The sequence below is a fragment of the Chanodichthys erythropterus genome, chromosome 12 (assembly GCF_024489055.1).
Source record: "Chanodichthys erythropterus isolate Z2021 chromosome 12, ASM2448905v1, whole genome shotgun sequence".
Lineage (NCBI taxonomy): Eukaryota > Metazoa > Chordata > Actinopteri > Cypriniformes > Xenocyprididae > Chanodichthys > Chanodichthys erythropterus.
The window spans coordinates 4814468-4835005 of record NC_090232.1 but is presented as its reverse complement, the minus strand read 5'-3'; the positions used below and the strand labels follow the sequence as shown (position 1 = coordinate 4835005).

Here is a 20538-nt window from a genome sequence, read left to right as displayed (position 1 = left end):
AAAAGAAGCACCACACAGCACATTTAAGATGTTTTAGTGTAAGATCCTCTCTGACTCGGAGTCTCTTTTTCTGCAACCATCTTTTTCCCATCATCTAATGGGTTGAACTGGATAGGCTAACCACATCAGCTACGTCATCGCCATATCTTGTGCACCTCCTGACACACCTAAAGTTCGGATACACAGTTTGTCAGATGTGCATCCAATCGAAACTCTATGTACTACTCTCAATTGCAAATGAATCACTTCTGGTCTGTTGCTTGTCAGAAAATGTGAAAAGACAGCTTAAGACTTCAGAAGACTTGGAATGTGGTGTACAAGTCATTTCCACTTTCACTGTATGAAAAACAGAAGTTCAGAGATTATTATTAATAATTTTTTATTATGCCCCTTTTTACAACATGTCTCAGGTGTCCCCACAATGTGTCTGAAGTTTCAGCTCAAAATACCCCACAGATCATTCATTATACCATGTTGTAAATGCCCATTTTTAAGTTGAAGCATGCAGTTTTCGTGCATGTGTCTTTAAATGCAAATGAGCTGCTGCTCCCCGCCCTGCTTTTTCAGCCTGTACAGCTTGTGCCTCTCTGCCAAAAACTAACAAAACATCAGTTTTTGACTAATATACCGCAGTCAAACTAACGTGACACTGCAGTTCTTTATCATCACAAAAGTTATTATCTGCATGCATTTTAAAGCCATATCATTTTAATCTTCTGATTTAAGGTTTTCTGAGCAAACATCCGAAGCATGCGCACAGAAAGCTGCCTGTCAGACGGCATGTCCTGTGAGTATTAAACTAAGTTCTCTTTAATGTGTTATTGCGCTTAAACTGTCAAATACACACAAGGTTATGTCAAAAACACACAAAGTTCACAAAAACACAGTCAGCTATTATGTAAACAAACAGCAGTGAAAGAAAGTGCATGTGTAAATTAGATCTGTGTATTAAAGTGACAACAGCGTAATATACAGTACCTTCTGCTGTTAATATGAACCAAACAACAAAAGAAAAACAGAAAATCACTCACTGCTTGAGCGAATAACTTTAGTGGCTTAAATAAGAATATATTTCTGACTTGAATGCTGCTGTTAAATGCTCTGGCGAGGAGATAAACATGGTGGACTGTGTACAGCTCACTCAGGGGAGGAGCTAAGCTAATAGGGCAGATTGTCGCCAGTCATGGGCGGGGCCTGTTCCAATGTGACATCACGTTGGAGCACATTCCTTAACAGCTTTACGTTTTTTATGGTTTATGGTCAGATTTATGGTTAAAATAACAAACGGATGGATTTTGACCACAACAGGGTGGTTGTGTACACACACTGCGGACACATAAATATGTTCAAAAACAATATAAAAGTGATTTTTGCATAATAGGTTTCAGATTTGGTCCAACATGAAGGCAAGTAAATGGTTCATCCAAAAAGACAGACATCTACCCACACAAGGAGACACAAAAGAACATCATAATCAACCCAAAATTAGTGAAAGTTCATAATACCACCACCACCACAAAAAAAAACAAAAAAAAAAAAACAGAGTAATAAATTTAAAAGAGAAGAACTAGAGTGATTAAGCGTATAATTGACTAAAGGAAACAGTGTGGCAAGTCCTCCTAGCATGACCTCTCCGTCTCCCAGAGTCCACCGGGGGCTCAGCTACAGCAACTCTACGCATTAACGTCATTCATCATCTCTCGCTGAATATTCATGGGCAGGGCCCGGGGGTCAAGCCAAGCGCCATCATTTCCTGCTGGGGGTTAATGGGCATCAGAGCAGGGGTGGGGTCGTAATCTGATTCCATCACCATGGCAACTTCACCCTAATCAACCTCCGTAGGAGGTGAAGAACGGTCTAATGAAGATGCTGTGACTCCCTCGCACTGGCTTTGCATTAAAGTTGATTAGCATGCGCTACTAACGGTGAGACCTCGTCTCGGTGGAATGTTTCCAAGGGATGATAAAGATTATTATAACAGAGACGAAAGCCGCTTGACTGCATAATGGGCAATAATGGGCCCGGTCAGTGTGAAAAATGGGTTTGCAAGAATGGTTTTTCAGTCTAAATGGAAGGAAAACACTTTCAGGAAGAAAAAGAAAAAATGCGTTTAGAATGCAATATCATGCAGGAATCAATAGCAGCAAGTTAAAGAGTAAAAAGTTTTCCTCATTTCCTATGCAGCCTAAATTTCACGCAGAAAGTTTGCCAATAAGCTGTTTTAAAACGGCTCTGTTCCAAAACTAAGAGAGCTGTTTACCTAGACAGCCATTTTAGCCATCAAAATGCTCTTGAAACAAAAAAATACTAATGATATCATCATTTTTGCTGTTGCTTAGGGTTAGTAATTTGAACAAACCCCTAACACTAGGTATTAAACCTCAGCAAACATCTCATCCAGTGTTAACTGTGCTACAGACATGAATAACATCTAAATCAGGAGTATTGACAAAAAAAATGATCTTGATATTTCATCAATAACAATAATTAGATGATATTTTGCTGAGTGTGTTAATTGTGTTGGTACCTTGGCAGGTTTAGGACTGCCATGGACAGACAGCCACACACAGACTGTTTAATGCAGCTCAGAGGGGACACAAATGCATTTAGCATGCATTTTGAATTTTTGATGTTTTAAACATAAAACGTTGAATATTGATATTTTGAAATCGCTACAGAGTTTCAACCGATTCATAGAAATGGCTGATTCATTTAGGAATGAAGCATTTGACTGTTTAATGAGTGAGTCATTGAATCATTCATTCAAACGATTCATTCATTCGGTAACAAAAGACTGCCATGCGTGGCTCAAAGATGCAAAACAGTCCTGTGGCTTTGTTTGTAAGTATTTTCGTTAGAGATGCTCCAATCAGCATTTTTGGGGCCGATCACAGATTACCTATCACCAAGATCATGATCTGCCGATTGCCGATCACTGCCAATCACAGAATGGCAGGGGAATGGGAATCTTTTATCTATAATCTAGTAGAGTTTGAACCATTTGTAGAAATGAAACTAACTGTAAATTAACTGTATTGAGAAAAAAAAAAAAAAAAAAACTAGAAATAGGCTAGAGTCAAGATCTTGAACGTGATGTCTTTCCACCTCGTACTATCCCTGCTGTATGGTTCACGTCGTTTAAATGCATCACTCACAGTCGGCTGGTTGAGGGATGGGGATGTTGTTGGCTTCGGCTGGTTTAGTTTCTCATACTCGGCATATTCAGTTGTATGGCGTGTTCTAAGAAGCCTAATCATGTTAGTGGTGTTAAAATGACGTTGCTTGCTTCCACCTCGAGGGATTTCATCACGACATACATTGCAAACTGCTAACTTTACTTCTTGATCGGACACTTTGAAAAACTTCCAGACGGGAGAACTCATGTTGCCACTGACAAGCTCCGCTCTGCTGTTGTGCACCTGTGCGCCGTGCATGCAAGTGTGAAAAAGCCGCGCGAGTAATTTACGTCACGTGAACGGCTTTTTTGATCGGCGCTTTTGGGGTTCGCCGATCAAGCTATTTTTAGCCAATATCGGCCGATCAATCAGAGCATCACTAATTTTCGTTGGTGAAATAGAGCAAAAACAGGCAATATTGTGTCTAAAATGTAAGCCACTTAATATTAACTTCTTGTTTATTGAACTGTTGTATAAAATCAATATCACATTTGCAATCATGCTTGTATTTGGAGGAAAAAAAATGGCACTCTTTGTGTGATATTGATTAACTATATTAAATTATATAAATATAAAATGCATAAAGAGGTATTTTTACTAAATATCCTAATTCACGCAGTGAAATTGTGGACTCTAAGTGTGAGAGGCGCACTAGTCTAACCCACTAGACTACATCATGTAGTGTATTGTGCACTCTCTAATTGTGTTTTTGTAAAGTGAGGGACATACTCGATAATGTCAGATTGCACATGGTTAAAACAACAATCATGATATTATTGTAGACAATATATATCGCACACCCCTAATCAAGGAGAGTTGGTTTATTACTTATTGTAAGTGTGATCCAACTTATTTTCACCTGGTGGACAATAAAATGGGTAAACAAACCTCACTGGTTTATATGGAACATCTAGAGATATCAGGGATTTTAGAGTGAGCAACCACTTAGCAACCCAGAACATCATAACAACTACATAGCAATATACTTAAAACACACACAATATTCAGAACACCTAAAAAACTGCCTAGCAACTCCATGGCATCAGTAACATTAATGAAAAATTATAAATTATGAATAACTTAATCCACCCTATAATATGCATGTGTGCTTAATTTTCATGCATCCTCATGTGTCAGCATCTGCAGATAATTTATACCTATAACACAACAAAAGTACAGGGTTTATATGAATAAAACAATAAATAAACTATAAAGCTGCTCAGAGTGAAATATCACATCCTTTCCCAATGTTCCCAATAACATTCTGCCACTAACTTCTCCACCAGAACAATTTAATTCCTAATAAAATGATCCAAATTCAAATGAAAGAAAGTGGCTTAATCATTATTCAGCTGCTCTGAATGCCATATGAATATTTTATTAGTAATTATTCAGCTCCAGCTGACCAAGGATTTATAATTTGTTCCATTTATGCAACTAGACTTATTATTATGGTTATCATTTGAATTTATAACAATTTATGAGATTATGCTATGCAAAATGGACATTTATCACACAAATGGAATGAGTATTAACATTAATATGAATTAAAAAAACATTAACATTATGCTGGGCAGATGTAGTTATTCAACAAGCTTAAGTCATTCAGTTAGGGCTGTGAGTTTATATTGTTTCAGAGCTTGTTATACAAAAAGAAAACCAAAAAAAGTAAGATAAAAAAATGCAAATGCTGCCAAACTTGTTCTAAACTTAAACAGTGATGATGTCATTGGTGTGTTAACCAATCGGCTCAAGGCAAGGAAGGCAGGCTAAACAAGTCTCAGCTAAACTTGCTTTGCTAGTTCCCACTGCTACTATAAGTTTATAAATGTCCAGACAGCTCAACAAAAACTTGGCAGACTTTAAACATATTACAGTTTTTGTTTTTTTTTGTTTTTTAATTGCAGGCTTTGAGATCTATAAAGTCGATTACACTCTCAGGAGGAGGAAACATCTTATTTTTCTCCTTAACAAGTCATGTGAAAGAAAGTACTGCCTCCATGGCCCTGTTTACACCTGGTATTAAGATGCGTTTTGGTCGGATCACAAGTGGTCAACACTAAATACAGGTGTAAACGGAGTCTAAAACTTGAGCTTGTCCACTTTCGACCACTTCCAGAGGTAGTCGAAAACACATTCAGCATGTCATCCAGATTGCTTTTGTATTGTAGACGCTCATGAGGTCAAATGTGTTCGAACAGCCACAAAGGACCAACTACTCTCCGCCTACTGACCTATTGCGGAAACATTATGGGAAGACCCAAGTTTGGTTTGAAGATGAAAAATGTACCAAGCACAATGTTCTCTCACCATTCCTGATTTCTAACACACACACTCACAGCATTCGGCGGGTCTTGCGGCTGTCAGAGCAGAAACTAAAGGCCCCAGTATACTTCAAACAAAGTTCTTTTTCGTTCTTCGTTTAGTGGTAAAACGAAGCTCGAAATACGAGACCAGCGATATACTGTAATCGAACATCTGACGCCGCCCACACTGCTGAGAGCAACGATTAGATGACTATGTAAATATATGCCGTACACTTTCTTCTCAGTAACAAAATAAACACAACAAAAATGAGAAAACGGCAAGCATTTATTATAGAAAGCATAAGAAAAGCGTCTGATCATAACAACATGGGTATGTTAGCACGTCTTCATATAGCACTTTATTCAATAGATTGCTTAAAGTCAAGCAGCTTTACAGTATCAAACATGAAAAACAGTGTTAGTGCCTCATTTTTTTACAAGCACAACTTCATTTTGTACTATAAAGTGTGTTCATGTTTTCACCCGCGGAGATCTTACATCGACAAACTCTACAGACGAAATGAGTCAAAGACGCGGTCCACGTGAGTGAAGGCGGAGCCTCGGCGCACACCTCCTGTTACGTTATCGTCACTGACCAATGGAAGTTTGAAGGTGTTTTGCAGTTGGAGCGAACTTTTCCTGAAAGTTCGCTTTGGCAAGCCGTTTCGAACTTCGAAAAAGAACACAAAAAGAACTTGTTCGAAATGACGCTTTGATTTAGTTTGAAGTATACGGGGGCCTTAAAGCTGACACTCTCTGTATGTTTTCCGTCGTCTCCGGTCGCATTCATATGTAAATTGCATAAGATTATTTTGTCCATTTGATCAAAATATCTGAAAAAAAAAAAACATTCATTTATCTGCCCCTGAAAGAAATCAGGACAGAAGTGGTTGAAAGTGGACAAAAGAGACGGATTAAAACACCAGGTGTAAACAGGTATGCGTCTCCCTCGTCTACTTGTGATCCGATCGACCAAACGCATTTTAATGCCAGGTGTAAACATAACCAGTGTTGCTGTGACTGGCTGATTACCCTGTCAATGCAATAACGCAGACCAATAATGCTCATAGCGGGTCCAAAAATCTGCATGAATGTGTCAAAATAGATGAGCTAATTACAGACTAAACATCCTTTGTCTGTGACAATCATAACAGCTCCACTGTTTACTGACTAACGGTCCGAAAAAAGGACGATTATTATTACAACTGCTAAAAATAGTAAAGCTTTCAAAACATCAAATGAAAATGGAAATTGACAGTTTACAGTGTACAGTAAAATTTACAGTGAACCGAAGCACCTAAACTCATAAAGGGAGCTCAATTCAGAGGTCCACCACAGGCCACTGCTACAGACAAGCTATGTGGTTTGCCACTTCCAGACAAACTTAACTACATTTGAACGGGTTTACCGCACATTTTCGTGACAAACATGCTAGATATACTGTTCAAAGCAACAAAGAGAAAAAACTCTCAGTCCAGCTCTAGTGTTTGTGTATAGATACCACGGTAGTCTTACCTTATCTTTGTCCTCCACCAGGTCTATTAGCATGTCATCTGGGTCCAAGATCCCCCCGTCCTCGTACTCCACATGGTGCGTTCGTATCAGGAATTCCCCATCCTGTTGAAAACAATAGGTCCATCAGTGAAGTCCCCCGTTCAACAACAATACAAGAGACTAATCAGAGGAATTTGGAAGTTTTGGACGGACAACATGCAGTTTTGTTCTTACAATTATTACAAATCATACTTCTGTAAATCAAAGGATACACAAAAAATATTAGCAGATAGAGATGTCATATATTATATTTATTATAATTATTAAATGACTAGGCTAGTTTTGACTCTGAAATCTGATTGGATGAGCCACAGAATAATTGTTATTGATTATATTTCGTAATCAATTTATTTATTCAGCATCTGTGTCTTTTATCATTATGTTGTTGCCGCCACTTTACCATAGTAAAACTCACTGCAACACACAGTCTCCTACTGCTTAATGTTTAATATCTCACTTTATTTGAGATCATCTTCATTACGAAAAAGATAACACATGCAAATTAGTTATTGGCTAGCTGAAACAACCAACATTTGTTCAGTCACAAATCCCTTTAGTCATGATTAGGAAACAGTAGCTGCTTTAATGTCCATCTGATGTTTTCATGTGGATGAATGTATGGAAACTAAGGAAGTGATGACAATAAAAGGTGTGAGTTTCCTGTTGCTCAAAGGTTTAATTCTACAGCACATTAAAACCAGTTACAGCACGGACTGATATATGCAATCCACAAAGCACATAGAATCAGATAAATTATGAGTGGCTGTGTGATGTTATGAATATACTGACAACTAAAAGGCATTTTTCTTTTATTCAGCATGACCTTGAGTGCCTTTTGCTTTAAAGGGGACCTATTATGCCCCTTTTACAAGATGTAATATAAGTCTCTGGTATCCCCAGAATGTGTCTTTGAAGCTTCAGCTCAAAATACCCCACAGATCATTTATTATAGCTTGTCAAATTTGCCCCTATTTGGGTGTGAGCAAAATCACACCGTATTTGTGTGTGTCCTTTTAAATGCAAATGAGCTGCTGCTCCCGGCCCCCTTTCCAGTTGCTCAACAACAACAAAGCTGGAGAATCTCACGCAGCCAAAATGAGGATTGTCAGTAACGGTGTTCAGCCTTACATTGTTCAAACCGGAGTCGACACTGATGGAGAGACTCAGGAAGAAGTTACAACTTTTAGAATGAAACTGGACGTTTCTAAATGGTTAGTGGATAAATTTATGTAACTCATCCACTTGTTTGTGAAGCAGTCCGGCGTAAAATGACTCTACTACAACAACTCTTCCTCTTTTCTAAAGCAGCCCAACATGGCCTAGAATGATTTCTGAAGGATCATGTGACACTGAAGACTGGAGTAATGGATGGCGAAAATTACTTTTGCCATCATATTATGATAAATAAAAAGAGGGAGGGGGAAGTTATTTTAAATTATAATAATATTTCACAAAACATATCAAATGGCTGCAATGATTTTCCTTCATTGACCTTGACGAGGTCGAATGAGATCTTGAAAATTTACGGTGGGAATGCATACAATCATGTGTACACATGTAACCAGATAAGATAAGTCAGATGGGTTAGTTTGTCATAGTTTGAATACCATCAGCTCATTACCAAACAAACTCACCGAACAACTTTCCTACTTGGGTTGGGAAAAAAAACACTACAAATGATCTAAAAGAACGTGTTTGGCTAGTAACGCATGATGACATAACAGATCCAGGTCAACGCCTTTTTTTCAGCTGAAACCTCAATGAATCTGTTGACAGACATGACAATAAATCCTAAAATCATCAAGTCATGCCATCATGCTAAATGTTATACAGCAGACAATGTTAAATGTTTTATCACTGTGAACTTCAAAATGTGTAATATAGAACAGAAACCTTGATGAAGTTTGGTCAAAACTGTGAATGATCTGTGATCAGACTAGTATATTTTGCACCAAAAGGGTACACATTCATAGCTTCCATGGACTTACATTAATGCAAATGAAAAACCTAATAAAATATCTAATAAATTGTGTAAAATATTTATTTGAATCATAAAAACTTATTGTTTAATGAAAAAATATAAATATTTATTTTCTGACACATAAATAAAATAAAATAAAATAAAAAATAAAATAAAATAAAATAAAATAAAATAAAATAAAATAAAATAAAATAAAATAAAATAAAATAAAATAAAATAAAATAAAATAAAAACATTGCATATATACTGAAAATATGTGGGTATAAACACAAAATGCATGGATTTGGAATTTTTTTCTAAAAAAAAAGTTGACATTAAAACTAATATTTAAGAATACACGTTTCTGTGCTACACTGTGTTCAAATTATATATCAGTATGATTTTAGTACAATAAACATTTAGATTTTAGTTTTTAAAGAAAGGGTTTGTTTGTTTGTTTGTTTGTTTGTTTGTTTGTTTGTTTTATTTCTCGTATCTTTTTAGTATCTCGTTTCTCTTTGTAAGTTTTGGTTAGCGGTGGCTGAAATGCAACTTTACACACAACTGCCAGAATCCAGAAAATCCAGCAGCTTCAAATACCTGTTTGCTGCTCAACGGTGGCTTTTTTATAGCTGCCCTTTTAATATATTTCATTTGTTTGACAGAAACTTCACTTAATAAGTGCCTGACTGAGTTCTTTTGTGCTTTAAATTACTCATACATCATTTGACAGTTCGACAATCTCTATTCAGTTTTGCAAAATATTAGTTCATGCTTTTCATCTTTAGAAAGATCTTTCTTCCTTCCCATATTAGATGAGTGACTTGCTTAATAATGTGGAACAACCTCTTTAGGTTTTACATTTACCGAAGACGACCTGGAAAACTACTTAAACCTGTCTGAGATTGATACTGGTTATCTAAAAAAAGATACAAGAAACAAAACAAACAAACACTTTCTTTAAAAACAAAAATCTGAATGTTTGTTGTACACTGTAAACTCTAACGTTCAAAATAATTAATTGGTTTAAGTCAAACTTAAATTAAATTAGTTCAGTCAAATCAACATTTTTGAGTACTTGGCACTTTTTTTCTTTCAAGTTCACAGAACTGATATATTTTAAGCAAATGGAGCTGTTTTGAGTTTTAAGAACTTATTATTTTTTAATTTAGACAAACTGAAGATTAACTGAAACTGGCCTGGGATTTCTATTTCCCAGCATGCTTTGCCCATGGCACTCAAAAGGAAGAGTAAATGCTAAAAATCATTTAAAAGAGTTTCCGTTAATGCAAGGTTTTGGAGAGTTACCATCATGGTGACAAATGGTGCATGTGGCTTAGTTTGATAAGCATGTTAAAGCAAGTATGTTAAATCCTTTATATTGCGGAGTTTTGCCAACTTATTCGGGTTTACAGTGTACTAAAATCCTATGATATTAGTCACCTAGAAATACACTGTGTTCCAAATGATTATGGAAGTGACATAAGTAGTAAGTAAACTTGTTTCATTGATCATGTGACACATTTGTATAGATGGTCAGATGTTCTTGTTTCAATAGAAGTATAAGTTTCCAGACATCCCATCCTGTAAAAACTCAAAAGGCCACCACACCCTATTATATTATATTATATTATATTATATTATATTATATTATATTATATTATATTATATTATATTATATTATATTATATTATATTATATAAGCCACATAACATGGGGTCGTTCTTGCAATAGAATTCATGCTCCAAAAAAGATGTTCGGTGTGACAAAATAAGAATGCTGGTAGTCACAGGAGACGCATTTGAAACACATGATACCAGGTGTAAACAGTAATGTGTCTTGGCTGACCACTTGTGATCAGATCACAAATATTAGGCATTGTAATACCAGGTGGATACAAAGCTTCTCTCTCACGCACTTGATTTCCGGGATATATATTGTATATAATTTGCAGGCCTTAGGGAGCCGCTATCAAAGACGCAGCTTCAATCCTTCAAAAAACATGTTAAAACGGAAGCTGATACCATCTGACCACCGAAAAAAGGCAGTTCCTCCAATCCAGAATGAAACAGTGACTCTCAATTCAACCCAGATTAACACACACTGATATTTTTTTTGTGAAAGCGCTTTCTCTGCTTCAGTCTCAACAGGAAGCAGCAGTTTGCATCCACCCTGCTGGTGTGGAAAAGTGTTCACGCTGTTTAGGCAGATATGTCCGCTGGGACTGTTTTCAGCTTCATGAAACCATCTGAGCAACATTTGCTTTGGATGAACACAACGCACCTGGTGCTTTTTACACACACAAGCTCCCATAACACTGGAACAAAGAAACCGTTTAGACATTTAAAGCTGGAAATATTAATACAGATTCATTATTAATAACATTACATTATTCCAATAACAAGAAACTAAAAAATATGGGAGTATGTGAGAAGCTACAGAAAACTGATTATTTTGTGGATCTGCATGATTAATCGTTAAAAAGATCACAATCTTGATTCAAACACCCACACAATCTTATTCTATCAGCTGTTTAGTAACTATTTCCATGCCACTGATTTTCCGGCTTTCCATGTTTTTTTGTTTTGTTTTACTGTTATACGGTAGGGTGCAATTATTACGCATCTTCTGAAAGAGTACTGAATCTCCTGATCAAAACACAAGCGAAGAAGCAGCAGAAACAAGCGATGGCATATGTAATCATACGCATAAGTAAATTAATGCGACCGTCAACATTAAATGGCATAACTGCCCACTGTTACTGAATGAAATGTCGACCCAGGATAAGCTATAGGACTGAGAAGCTTTGGGAGTTTTTATGGACTAGATCAACTCTATCTGGGTTTTGATCATCGTTGTGAATCCGTATGAATTCTGGGGACCATGAAAATTTGGTGAAGATGATCAAAAAGGCTGGCAACTTTTTTTTTCAAAATTGCTGGCGGGGAAAGAGTTAAACCTTTGACAAGTATGATCACAGTGAACCTTCAAATCTGCATTGGCGTTGGGACTGACCCAGCAAGAGCAATTGTATAGGTATGAGAGTCTTTTCAACCACAGTATCATTATTTCTGTGTTACAATAATTTGAATGATCACAGAAGTACTGGAATAAAAGCTTATAATTTGGATATAAACACCGATGTCTACGCTAGTGATCAAAATAGAGTGAATCACATTTTGAAAGTAACTTGATGCTTCAAATAATGATTGTATTGATTACATAGTTACGGTAGTCATTCATTCAAGAGATTCGTTCAAAAACGCAGATTCATCCAGTTATGAAACAAGTGAAGTCTTTATGAGTGTGTAATTGAATCATTCATTCAAGAGATTCGTTCAAAAACGCAGATTCATCTAGCAATGAAACAATTGAAGTCTTTATGAGTGAGTCACTGAATCATTCATTCAAAAGATTCGTTCAAAAACGCAGATTCATCCAGCAATGAAACAAGTGAAGTCTTTATGAGCGAGTCATTGAATCATTCATTCAAACCAATTTAAAAAATAAATAAACTCAAATCTATTAAATGTTGTTTTTTTTTGCTTTTTTTTTTAAATAGACAGCAGCATTTTGTCAGAACATCTAATAAATTACATGTTATTTTGTTTTGTATTGCCTATTCAGAATCATGGGAGAATCATGATCTCTATTTTAAACAAACTAAATCGTGATTTATCCAGAATCATGTAGATCTACTATTTTGTGTCTTTTTGTTCTTTCTCCCACAAATCTCCTAAAAACACTATGAGAAAACCAAAAATACAAGATCTGATTACCTGTGCATTGAACAGCAGGAAGTTCTGAAAAGCTGTTTGGTCTCAAATGTCAAACAAATTCAGTAATCAGCCTCTCCATCTTTGAGAACAGAGAAGTAATTTCAATATGCACTAATTGTAAATGACTCCTCACAGCTACAAACTTTAATTAGAGTTTTTGTTTTTTTGAAAAGGCAAGACCATTATAATTACAATGGTGTGTATACTGAGGGTTAATAATCTGAACAAACCCCTAACACAAAGTATGAAATGTCAGCATGTAATTAATCCTGAACAGTTTTACAATACGTCAAATCACGCGGCTTATTGAGGAGAGGTGTGCAATTACTTTTCTAAGTGATTACACTTACATTTTTGATAAAACAACTCAAAAGACTTACATTTTGCAATCACGGAATGCACAACAACAATGGCAATTTGCATTTGCTTCGATCTTAAAGTCATTAATCAATTATGGCCAATAACTGTCTTAATTGCAACCCATTTTATCTTTATAATCTGAGGTCAGTTGCTTAAACATAGCCATCAAGTTAAGACTGTCTTAAGAACTAGTATGAGCAATCTTATGAAAAGTTATGAACAGTCTGAAAAAAACAGGGTTTATGTAAATTTTGGGGTTGTGATATCACTAACCCGGGAAGAAGCTCATTGTAGTCCCTACCAGCCATTTGTTGTAGTCCTTAAAAAGCAAATTCTGTAAAATTGCATTGAACTTTGAGCGTCGCAACTTTGCAGATGTTGTTTATGCTCAAACAGCAACATTACACACTAACTAAAGTTAAAAAAGTGAAATTATAATCAACATATTAGAGGTCTTTGTACCATTAAACATGCTTCAACTGTCATAGCTTAAAACATCCTCCTCATTTAAACAATTATTAACATTATATGTGAACCTCAACGAACACATTAATGTAATAATAATAAAAAAAAAAAAATTCCACGACCCCTTTAAGAAAGTAAATAGGTTCATTTTTCAGCATATGCATAGGAACGGTCCTATAGGACTTGATATTGCATACCCATTGTGACATTTAAAGCCAGGGCAATTTGTTGTAGTGATGTCTGCTGACACCGATGGCTTTGTGCTCTTGGAAGTGTGCCGTGTGTAGTGATCTCAGCAGTGCTACCTGCCAAGTCAGCTCTCCAGCCATCCTCAGAGGTTAGCAGTGGCCCGGCAGAGCCCAGCTATGGCAGGATAATAAAGCAGTTTTCCTCTGATGTCAATTAATCTAAACTGGTCAGTAAGATCTTGAGTGGGAACTGTTAATTCAGTGTTCTTATATGACTGCTTTTGGGGAGTAGACGGACTACTAACTATATTTTCAGAAGCATAGCCATAGCTCAGAATATAGAATGATGTAGATTTCCTGTAGTCATAGCATGACAAAACACACTTAGGCTTTGTTCAGAGTATACTCACTTTGTAAGTGAATACTTAAACACACTCCTTAAAATAGCTTGTTTCTGTCATAGTGTTGGAGAGTCAAATCAATTTTATGAGACCAGCTTTTTTCAAGCACTCTGTCTAACATCAACATGAAACCAAAACTTTACTTTTTTCTTAGCATATATGTTCTTGGTCTTATGAACGATTCATCAGTGCGTCAGTTTTCCTAAAAAAAACAAAAGTTTGTCTTTATAACTTTATTCAAAATTTAATAAAAACTTTCTCCTCTTCTGCAACAATTTTCACCCTCATTAAGACCACTTTTTGTCACAGATTTTTTTTTTTTTATGTCGCCGTTGTCTGCCAAAAGCAGTAAATAAAATAATAACAACAATAATACTAATAATTAAAGCTCTTTTTTTCAAAATACCATATAGTTTTATATTTCACTAAAGACATATTTGCTCTGGTACATTAAAAGTTTGGGGTTAGTATGGTTTTTAAAGAAATTAATTCTATAATTTGACTGAATTAATCAAAAGTGACCTGTTCTATCTTCATGCAACAAATATTCTTTGGCTCTGTTGGCATCATTGTCCGATTGAACACCGGTACTGACAGTTTCTGACATTTTCAGTGTGTGAGATTGTCCTGTTTTGTTGTTGTTGGTATGCTGGAGCATGAGCTCTTGAAGCTCCGCCCTCTTCATGAAAGGGGGCGGGAACAGCAGCTCATTTGCATTTAAAGGGACACAAAAACTACGCATTTTTGCTTACCCAAAAAAGTGCCAATTTTAACATGCTATAAAAATGATCTGTGGGGTATTTTGAGCTGAAACTTCACAGATGCACTCTGGGGGCATAAGAGACTTATTTCACATCTTGTGAAAAGGGGCATAATAGGTCACCTTAAAAGCTTATTTGAATAATCATACAGTCACATTTGCAAAACAGGACCCTGCGCTTCATTAATAATGCATAATGCCTTTTCTTTGTTGACATCATTGTAAATCAGCAATAATATAAACTATTAACAGCTCATATCTCAAGGTAAATGTAAATTAAACATCCACCCATATCAAAGAATCTAAACCGCCCATTTGTTGTATGTGAATATGCACAAGGTCTGAGCAAGGAGAAATGCATCATGGATGCACTGCTATCATAGATGAAGGGCTCAATACTTGTGACGCACAAGACCCAAGAGGTGGGTTGACAGAACAGATAAAGCGCCCACGTCTACCCCAGCACGCCTGGCACCGGCCCATCCCATCCAACTGAGCCAATCTCAGCCGATAACGTCCATCAGTCAGGCATACTAAAACCTCCCATAAAGCCAGCCATCTCAGCCCGAGAGCCCAGGCCAAACTAATCAAACACAGCCTGCCACCTGCATTTGGAGATAGGGACCGATTAATGACATGGCTGTATTCATCACATAAGTCCTGCTTTATTCCAATTGGCATTTAGAGAAGCTGGACAAAAGGACTAGCATAGTTAACGGTGACCAAGCATTGCACTGTTAAAGAGGGATGGTGCTCAGTGAGGACTAATATAACCATGTATTGATATCAAAGATCTCCTCTATAGTGGAATACAGTTGGGTCTTATTTATTTATGTATAAAATTAATGATAAGAATATATATATATATATTTATATTTATATTTATTTATTTTATTTTTCACACATATATAATAAGGAATGATTGCTGAATGATCATGTTACACTGAAGACTGGAGTAATGATGCTGAAAATTAAGCTTTGCATCACATAAATAAATTATATTTAAAAAGTATATTAAAATAGAAAACCATAATTTAAAATTGTAATAATATTTTACAATATTATTTTTTTTCTGGATTAATTATGAAATAAACGAAGCCTTAATGAGTAAAAACATTAAAAATAGTAATGTTTCCAAACTTTTATAACTTGTATATAATGTATGTGTGTGTGTGTGTGTGTGTGTGTGTGTGTGTGTGTGTGTGTGTGTGTGTGTGTGTGTGTGTGTGTTTAAAAATGTAATAAATCCAAACAAAAGTGAAGTGAAAGTCACTGGTATCAGAAACTAACGATCTAATCGAACTTATTTCCCAGACATATACTGTGCAGTCTTAAAGATCATATTTACATATTTGAGGCGCAGGACAATCTGTTACCACAGTATCAGATTGCAAGAATGTCTAAAGATAATGAATATTCAAAACAATAACCAGAAATCTGAAGAACGCCAGTGTTGACAGTTCAAGATCACGTGATCTGTGCTTAAGGGCACACCCGATTACCAATCCTACTATGTTGAAGGCATTCTTTTAATATTAATGAGGCGCGCAACGTCAGCACGAATGGATTAATATTCATGAGCGTTCCTCGAATGAAAGTTCTCAAGCAGCGTCAAATAAGTCTGAATATTCATGAGCAGCATGCCCTCGTCATAGTAGTATTCACCACCCGGTAAACAGGTGAAGTTTTTAATATATTTTCGATTAAATATCTCCAAGTAAGGATTTTTAAACAATCCATAGTGAATACTCGAACTCATAAATTAATATTTATCGGGTTGTGCTATCGATTTCAAACTTAAAAACAATACATTACCTGTTCAACAATCTTCTTGTATCTTTGAGTGGCTTGATCGATCAAATCTCGTACCATCCAACTGTCTTTACACGGGACGACAATCCTCGTTTCCCCGAAATTTACCGTCACTTTCATCTTTACTTGTTCACCAAACGTTCAAATATCCTCGTAGTTTGTTTATAGCACAGTTTCTCTTAAAATCATCGCCGAGGAGTCAACAGGTGTCATTGGTCAACTGTTACAGGTGATCTTTCTTCTTGTAAAGTCTTCAGTAAGCCAATATTAAGTCCATAAACGGAATAATCATCCAGTAACCACATTCCAAACCACACTTTGAAGAAGATTACAGAGTCCTGGATGACAGAGAAAAAGTCCTGATGTGTGTTTTTTTTTCCCGAGTTCGCGCGCGCAGGAGTCCAGAGTGAAACCGGAAGCGGCAGATAGTGAATACCTCTCGACTATCGTGATTGACGGCCTGCTTTGTGAATCTATGAACTCAGAATCATTACTGCGGAAAAGAAGATGTATTTTCACTGATAGGTGACTTGGCACAGAATGAATAAGTGCTAAAGATAGAGAATCACACATAGGCTATTCTAAGAGAAAAGAATGAGAGAGTAGAGTTTTGATTTATATCAAAATTAGATATAAAATATGTTACATTATAGAGCTTTTGGATAGATAGATAGATAGATAGATAGATAGATAGATAGATAGATAGATAGATAGATAGATAGATAGATAGATAGATAGATAGATAGATAGATAGATAGATAGACGATAGATTAAAAATCAGACATAATTAGAGGCAACAATAATAATCAAAAGACATACATTTATTATTAAGCAATTTAATAAATGTTTATTGTTTAATTATTATTCATAAACATAATAAAGTGTTAATTTCCAACATTTGGGTTCATTTTAAGCCAGCCATATAGTAATTTTTAAACAATATTGAGTTAAATTAAACTGCCCAGCAGGTTGGGCAAACATTTAACCCAACCGCCGGGTTAAAACAACCAAATCATTAGGTTTGTCCATTTTCAACCCAACTTGGGTTGTTTTTAACACAGCATTTTTTATAGGGTATTTATGCTACACTATAAAAACTTATTTTCCTGATTTGTTATCACATTTTTTTCTTTTGTCAAATCAACTTCAATTATTGTAGTTCAGATAACATTATATTTTGAGTTTCTGTTGATTAAACCAGTCGCCTTCATTGTTTTGACTCAAATTTTTAATTTTAATGAACTCAAAATTTTAAGGCAACCAGGTAACTTACTTTTTAAAAGGGGGGGATCCCACACAGTTTCTGCCAATCTCATGTTAATCTTGCCTGTAGAGTAGTATTGCAACCTTTCATATCTCTGAAAAGTCTTTAGTTTTATCATATTTATAAAAGATAGATATGCTAAACCGAGTCTTTCCGAAAAAAGCCGAGCTCCTGGAGGCATGCCTGCCGTGGGCCGAGCTAAAGTGTCACGAGCGCGCACAGCTTCTGCATAGAGATCGTCTGCAAGCTGCGACATCATTATCAATAAAAAGGGAACAAAAATGTTTGTGTTTTTTACATTTTATGCACTTGCGCGCCGATTGCCAACAAAACACAGACATCTAATGTAGCTTTACTCACCACCTGCGATCTGCAAATCCAGCACCGAACTGGGACTTGTTTTAAAGCATTCATCACAGAAATCCCGGGAAGAAACAAACACACATGTGCAACTCCGTTGCTGCCCCGGAAACACAAACTTCATCCACTGTACCCTTAATGCTGGGTTCTTTGGGAAGCTGAAGGAGTATGTAAACAAATGTACTCCTTTGTTTACAGGAGCTGCGTCTCATTTCAGAGGCTGCGTCCTCCGGAGGTCGCATTTGAAGGCTGCATTCGTCATCAAGGATGTCATATTTAAGAAAAGTAACCGGAATAAAATTGACTGATATTCATTGTGAGGTGTAAAATACTGTCATTTCTTTCTTACTTTGCAATCTAATGGTTAATTTTCGTAAATGAGACTGCCTCGATGATGTATGCAGCCTTCAAAGGGTGCAGCCTCTGAATTGGGATACAATCATTGTTGAAAAATCTCTCGGCTTCCATATCCCGAACAAAGCGCGTTGATGGGCGTGCTCCTGCTCTTGTTCTGGGCGATGTGTGTGCATGCTTATCAGGGAGAAGTGCGTATACAAGGAATTGTACCCTTTGTTACATGATAAAGGCCATACTTGAAAAAAATTCAGCGAAACGTCCACAACCGGAAGTAGTATATTTGGCACTGAAATGCTCAGTCATCTGTCCCACTTGGGTCACAGTGATTTTACCATTTTGACATGTTCCTGGATCAGATTTGAGGGACAAGTTTACCATTTATGTCAAGTTTAGGCTTGCAACCAGGGTTAGGTGCTTCTACATCAGTGTTATTCACCTATCATTTCCCTCTGATTTTAGGTTTAGGGGTAGGAATATGGTTAAGACTACATTTTAAGACTGGAATGTTGTTCCAGAATCAACAAAATATGTTGATCCAGGAACATTTCTTACTTGGCAAAATCACGGTGACCATCCGTTTTGAAACTTGGCCATGTTTAGCATGAGAATCCAACTCTTTAACAGTGTAAATAAGTCAGAATACATCAAATAGCAATAGACCCCCCTTTAAGTTGATCAAAATGTTCATTTTTACAGTTTACTTACACAGAAATTAATTATTAAATTTGACGAGTAGCCTGTGTGTTTAAATTACACGTAAAGTGCATCTAAATTAGAGAAGTCTTCCTGACATCCTGTTTGAAATAGTAGTTCACAGTCCCCAGGCCTTGATTTGCCTTTGCAGCAACATATTGCAGTAACAATGGACTATTATCAGAGGACTATTGTGTATCGCTTTGGCAAGTGTTTCATTGACCCAATTAGACTATCTACCTCTCCAACTTTCTTCTACACCCTTCCAGCCCTCTCATCAGCCATATACATGAAGATAGTGATACAGCAGCTTTATTATTCCTACAGTTTGAATAATTTCTAAATAGCATTCATGTTCTTTAATTAGTTTAGAATTAGATGAACATGTATTCCCTGACTACTTGCCCATGGGGACGTATACTACTGTTCAAAGTTGGTATAAAAGTATTTGAATATTTGTGAACATTATGTAGACAAAGTTTGAACCCTCTGAATGGTAACCAGTTCTTATTAGCATTGAAATGCAGTATGAACACCAACAATACACTGAATAGTAAGCTGGCACTGCTCCTTTAGTCCAGGGGCCGTCCCATCATTATAATGAGAGATGCCAAACTGTGCCATCTGGAGGGGTGAATGTGCCAGCCAAAATCCAGACTTGTCTCTTATCCGATTTTTCATATACGCAATTCAATAGATTTAATGCTAGCATTACCCACAACTATTTGGAGAAAGTTATGGTTTGCAGTCCCGTTCCTCACCATAAAATATAATGGGTATAATGGGGGAAAACAAAGTGCTGAATGTTTTTGGAACATTCATTGATTTAGGAAGGGTGTAGATGGTCTCACAGCACGTAAGGTTTATGAGGCACACATTCAAAGCGAGTATGACAGATGTGTCAGACATCAAAAATACTGCTTAGCTAGCACAGAGGAGTTAATGGAGCTATCCGGTAACCATTATAACTATAAAACAGCGTGCCTCAAATGCTCAAAATTGTTTAAGCATGAGAGCATAAAAATCTCTAGGGTATCAAGCTATTGCTTAACATGACGGCTACAATCAGCGGGAAGCACGAACATAAATCAACTATAAGTCCT

The 20538-nt window shown here is 36.3% G+C and overlaps 1 protein-coding gene across 4 annotated transcripts in view; it reads right to left on the bottom strand.

The window, feature by feature from the left end:
- pard3ba (par-3 family cell polarity regulator beta a) overlaps positions 1-17162 on the bottom strand; it is a 177472-nt gene extending 160310 nt beyond the window's left edge. For all 4 annotated transcript variants that reach the window (XM_067405388.1, XM_067405390.1, XM_067405389.1 and 1 more), the window contains exons 1-2: positions 16765-17162; positions 6998-7099 (exon numbers count right to left, since the gene is read on the bottom strand). In XM_067405388.1, coding sequence (XP_067261489.1) covers positions 6998-7099; positions 16765-16881 — 219 coding nt within the window. In that variant the 5' untranslated portion in view covers positions 16882-17162. The remainder of the gene's footprint in view (positions 1-6997; positions 7100-16764) is intronic.
- Between the last annotated feature and the right edge of the window lie 3376 nt (positions 17163-20538).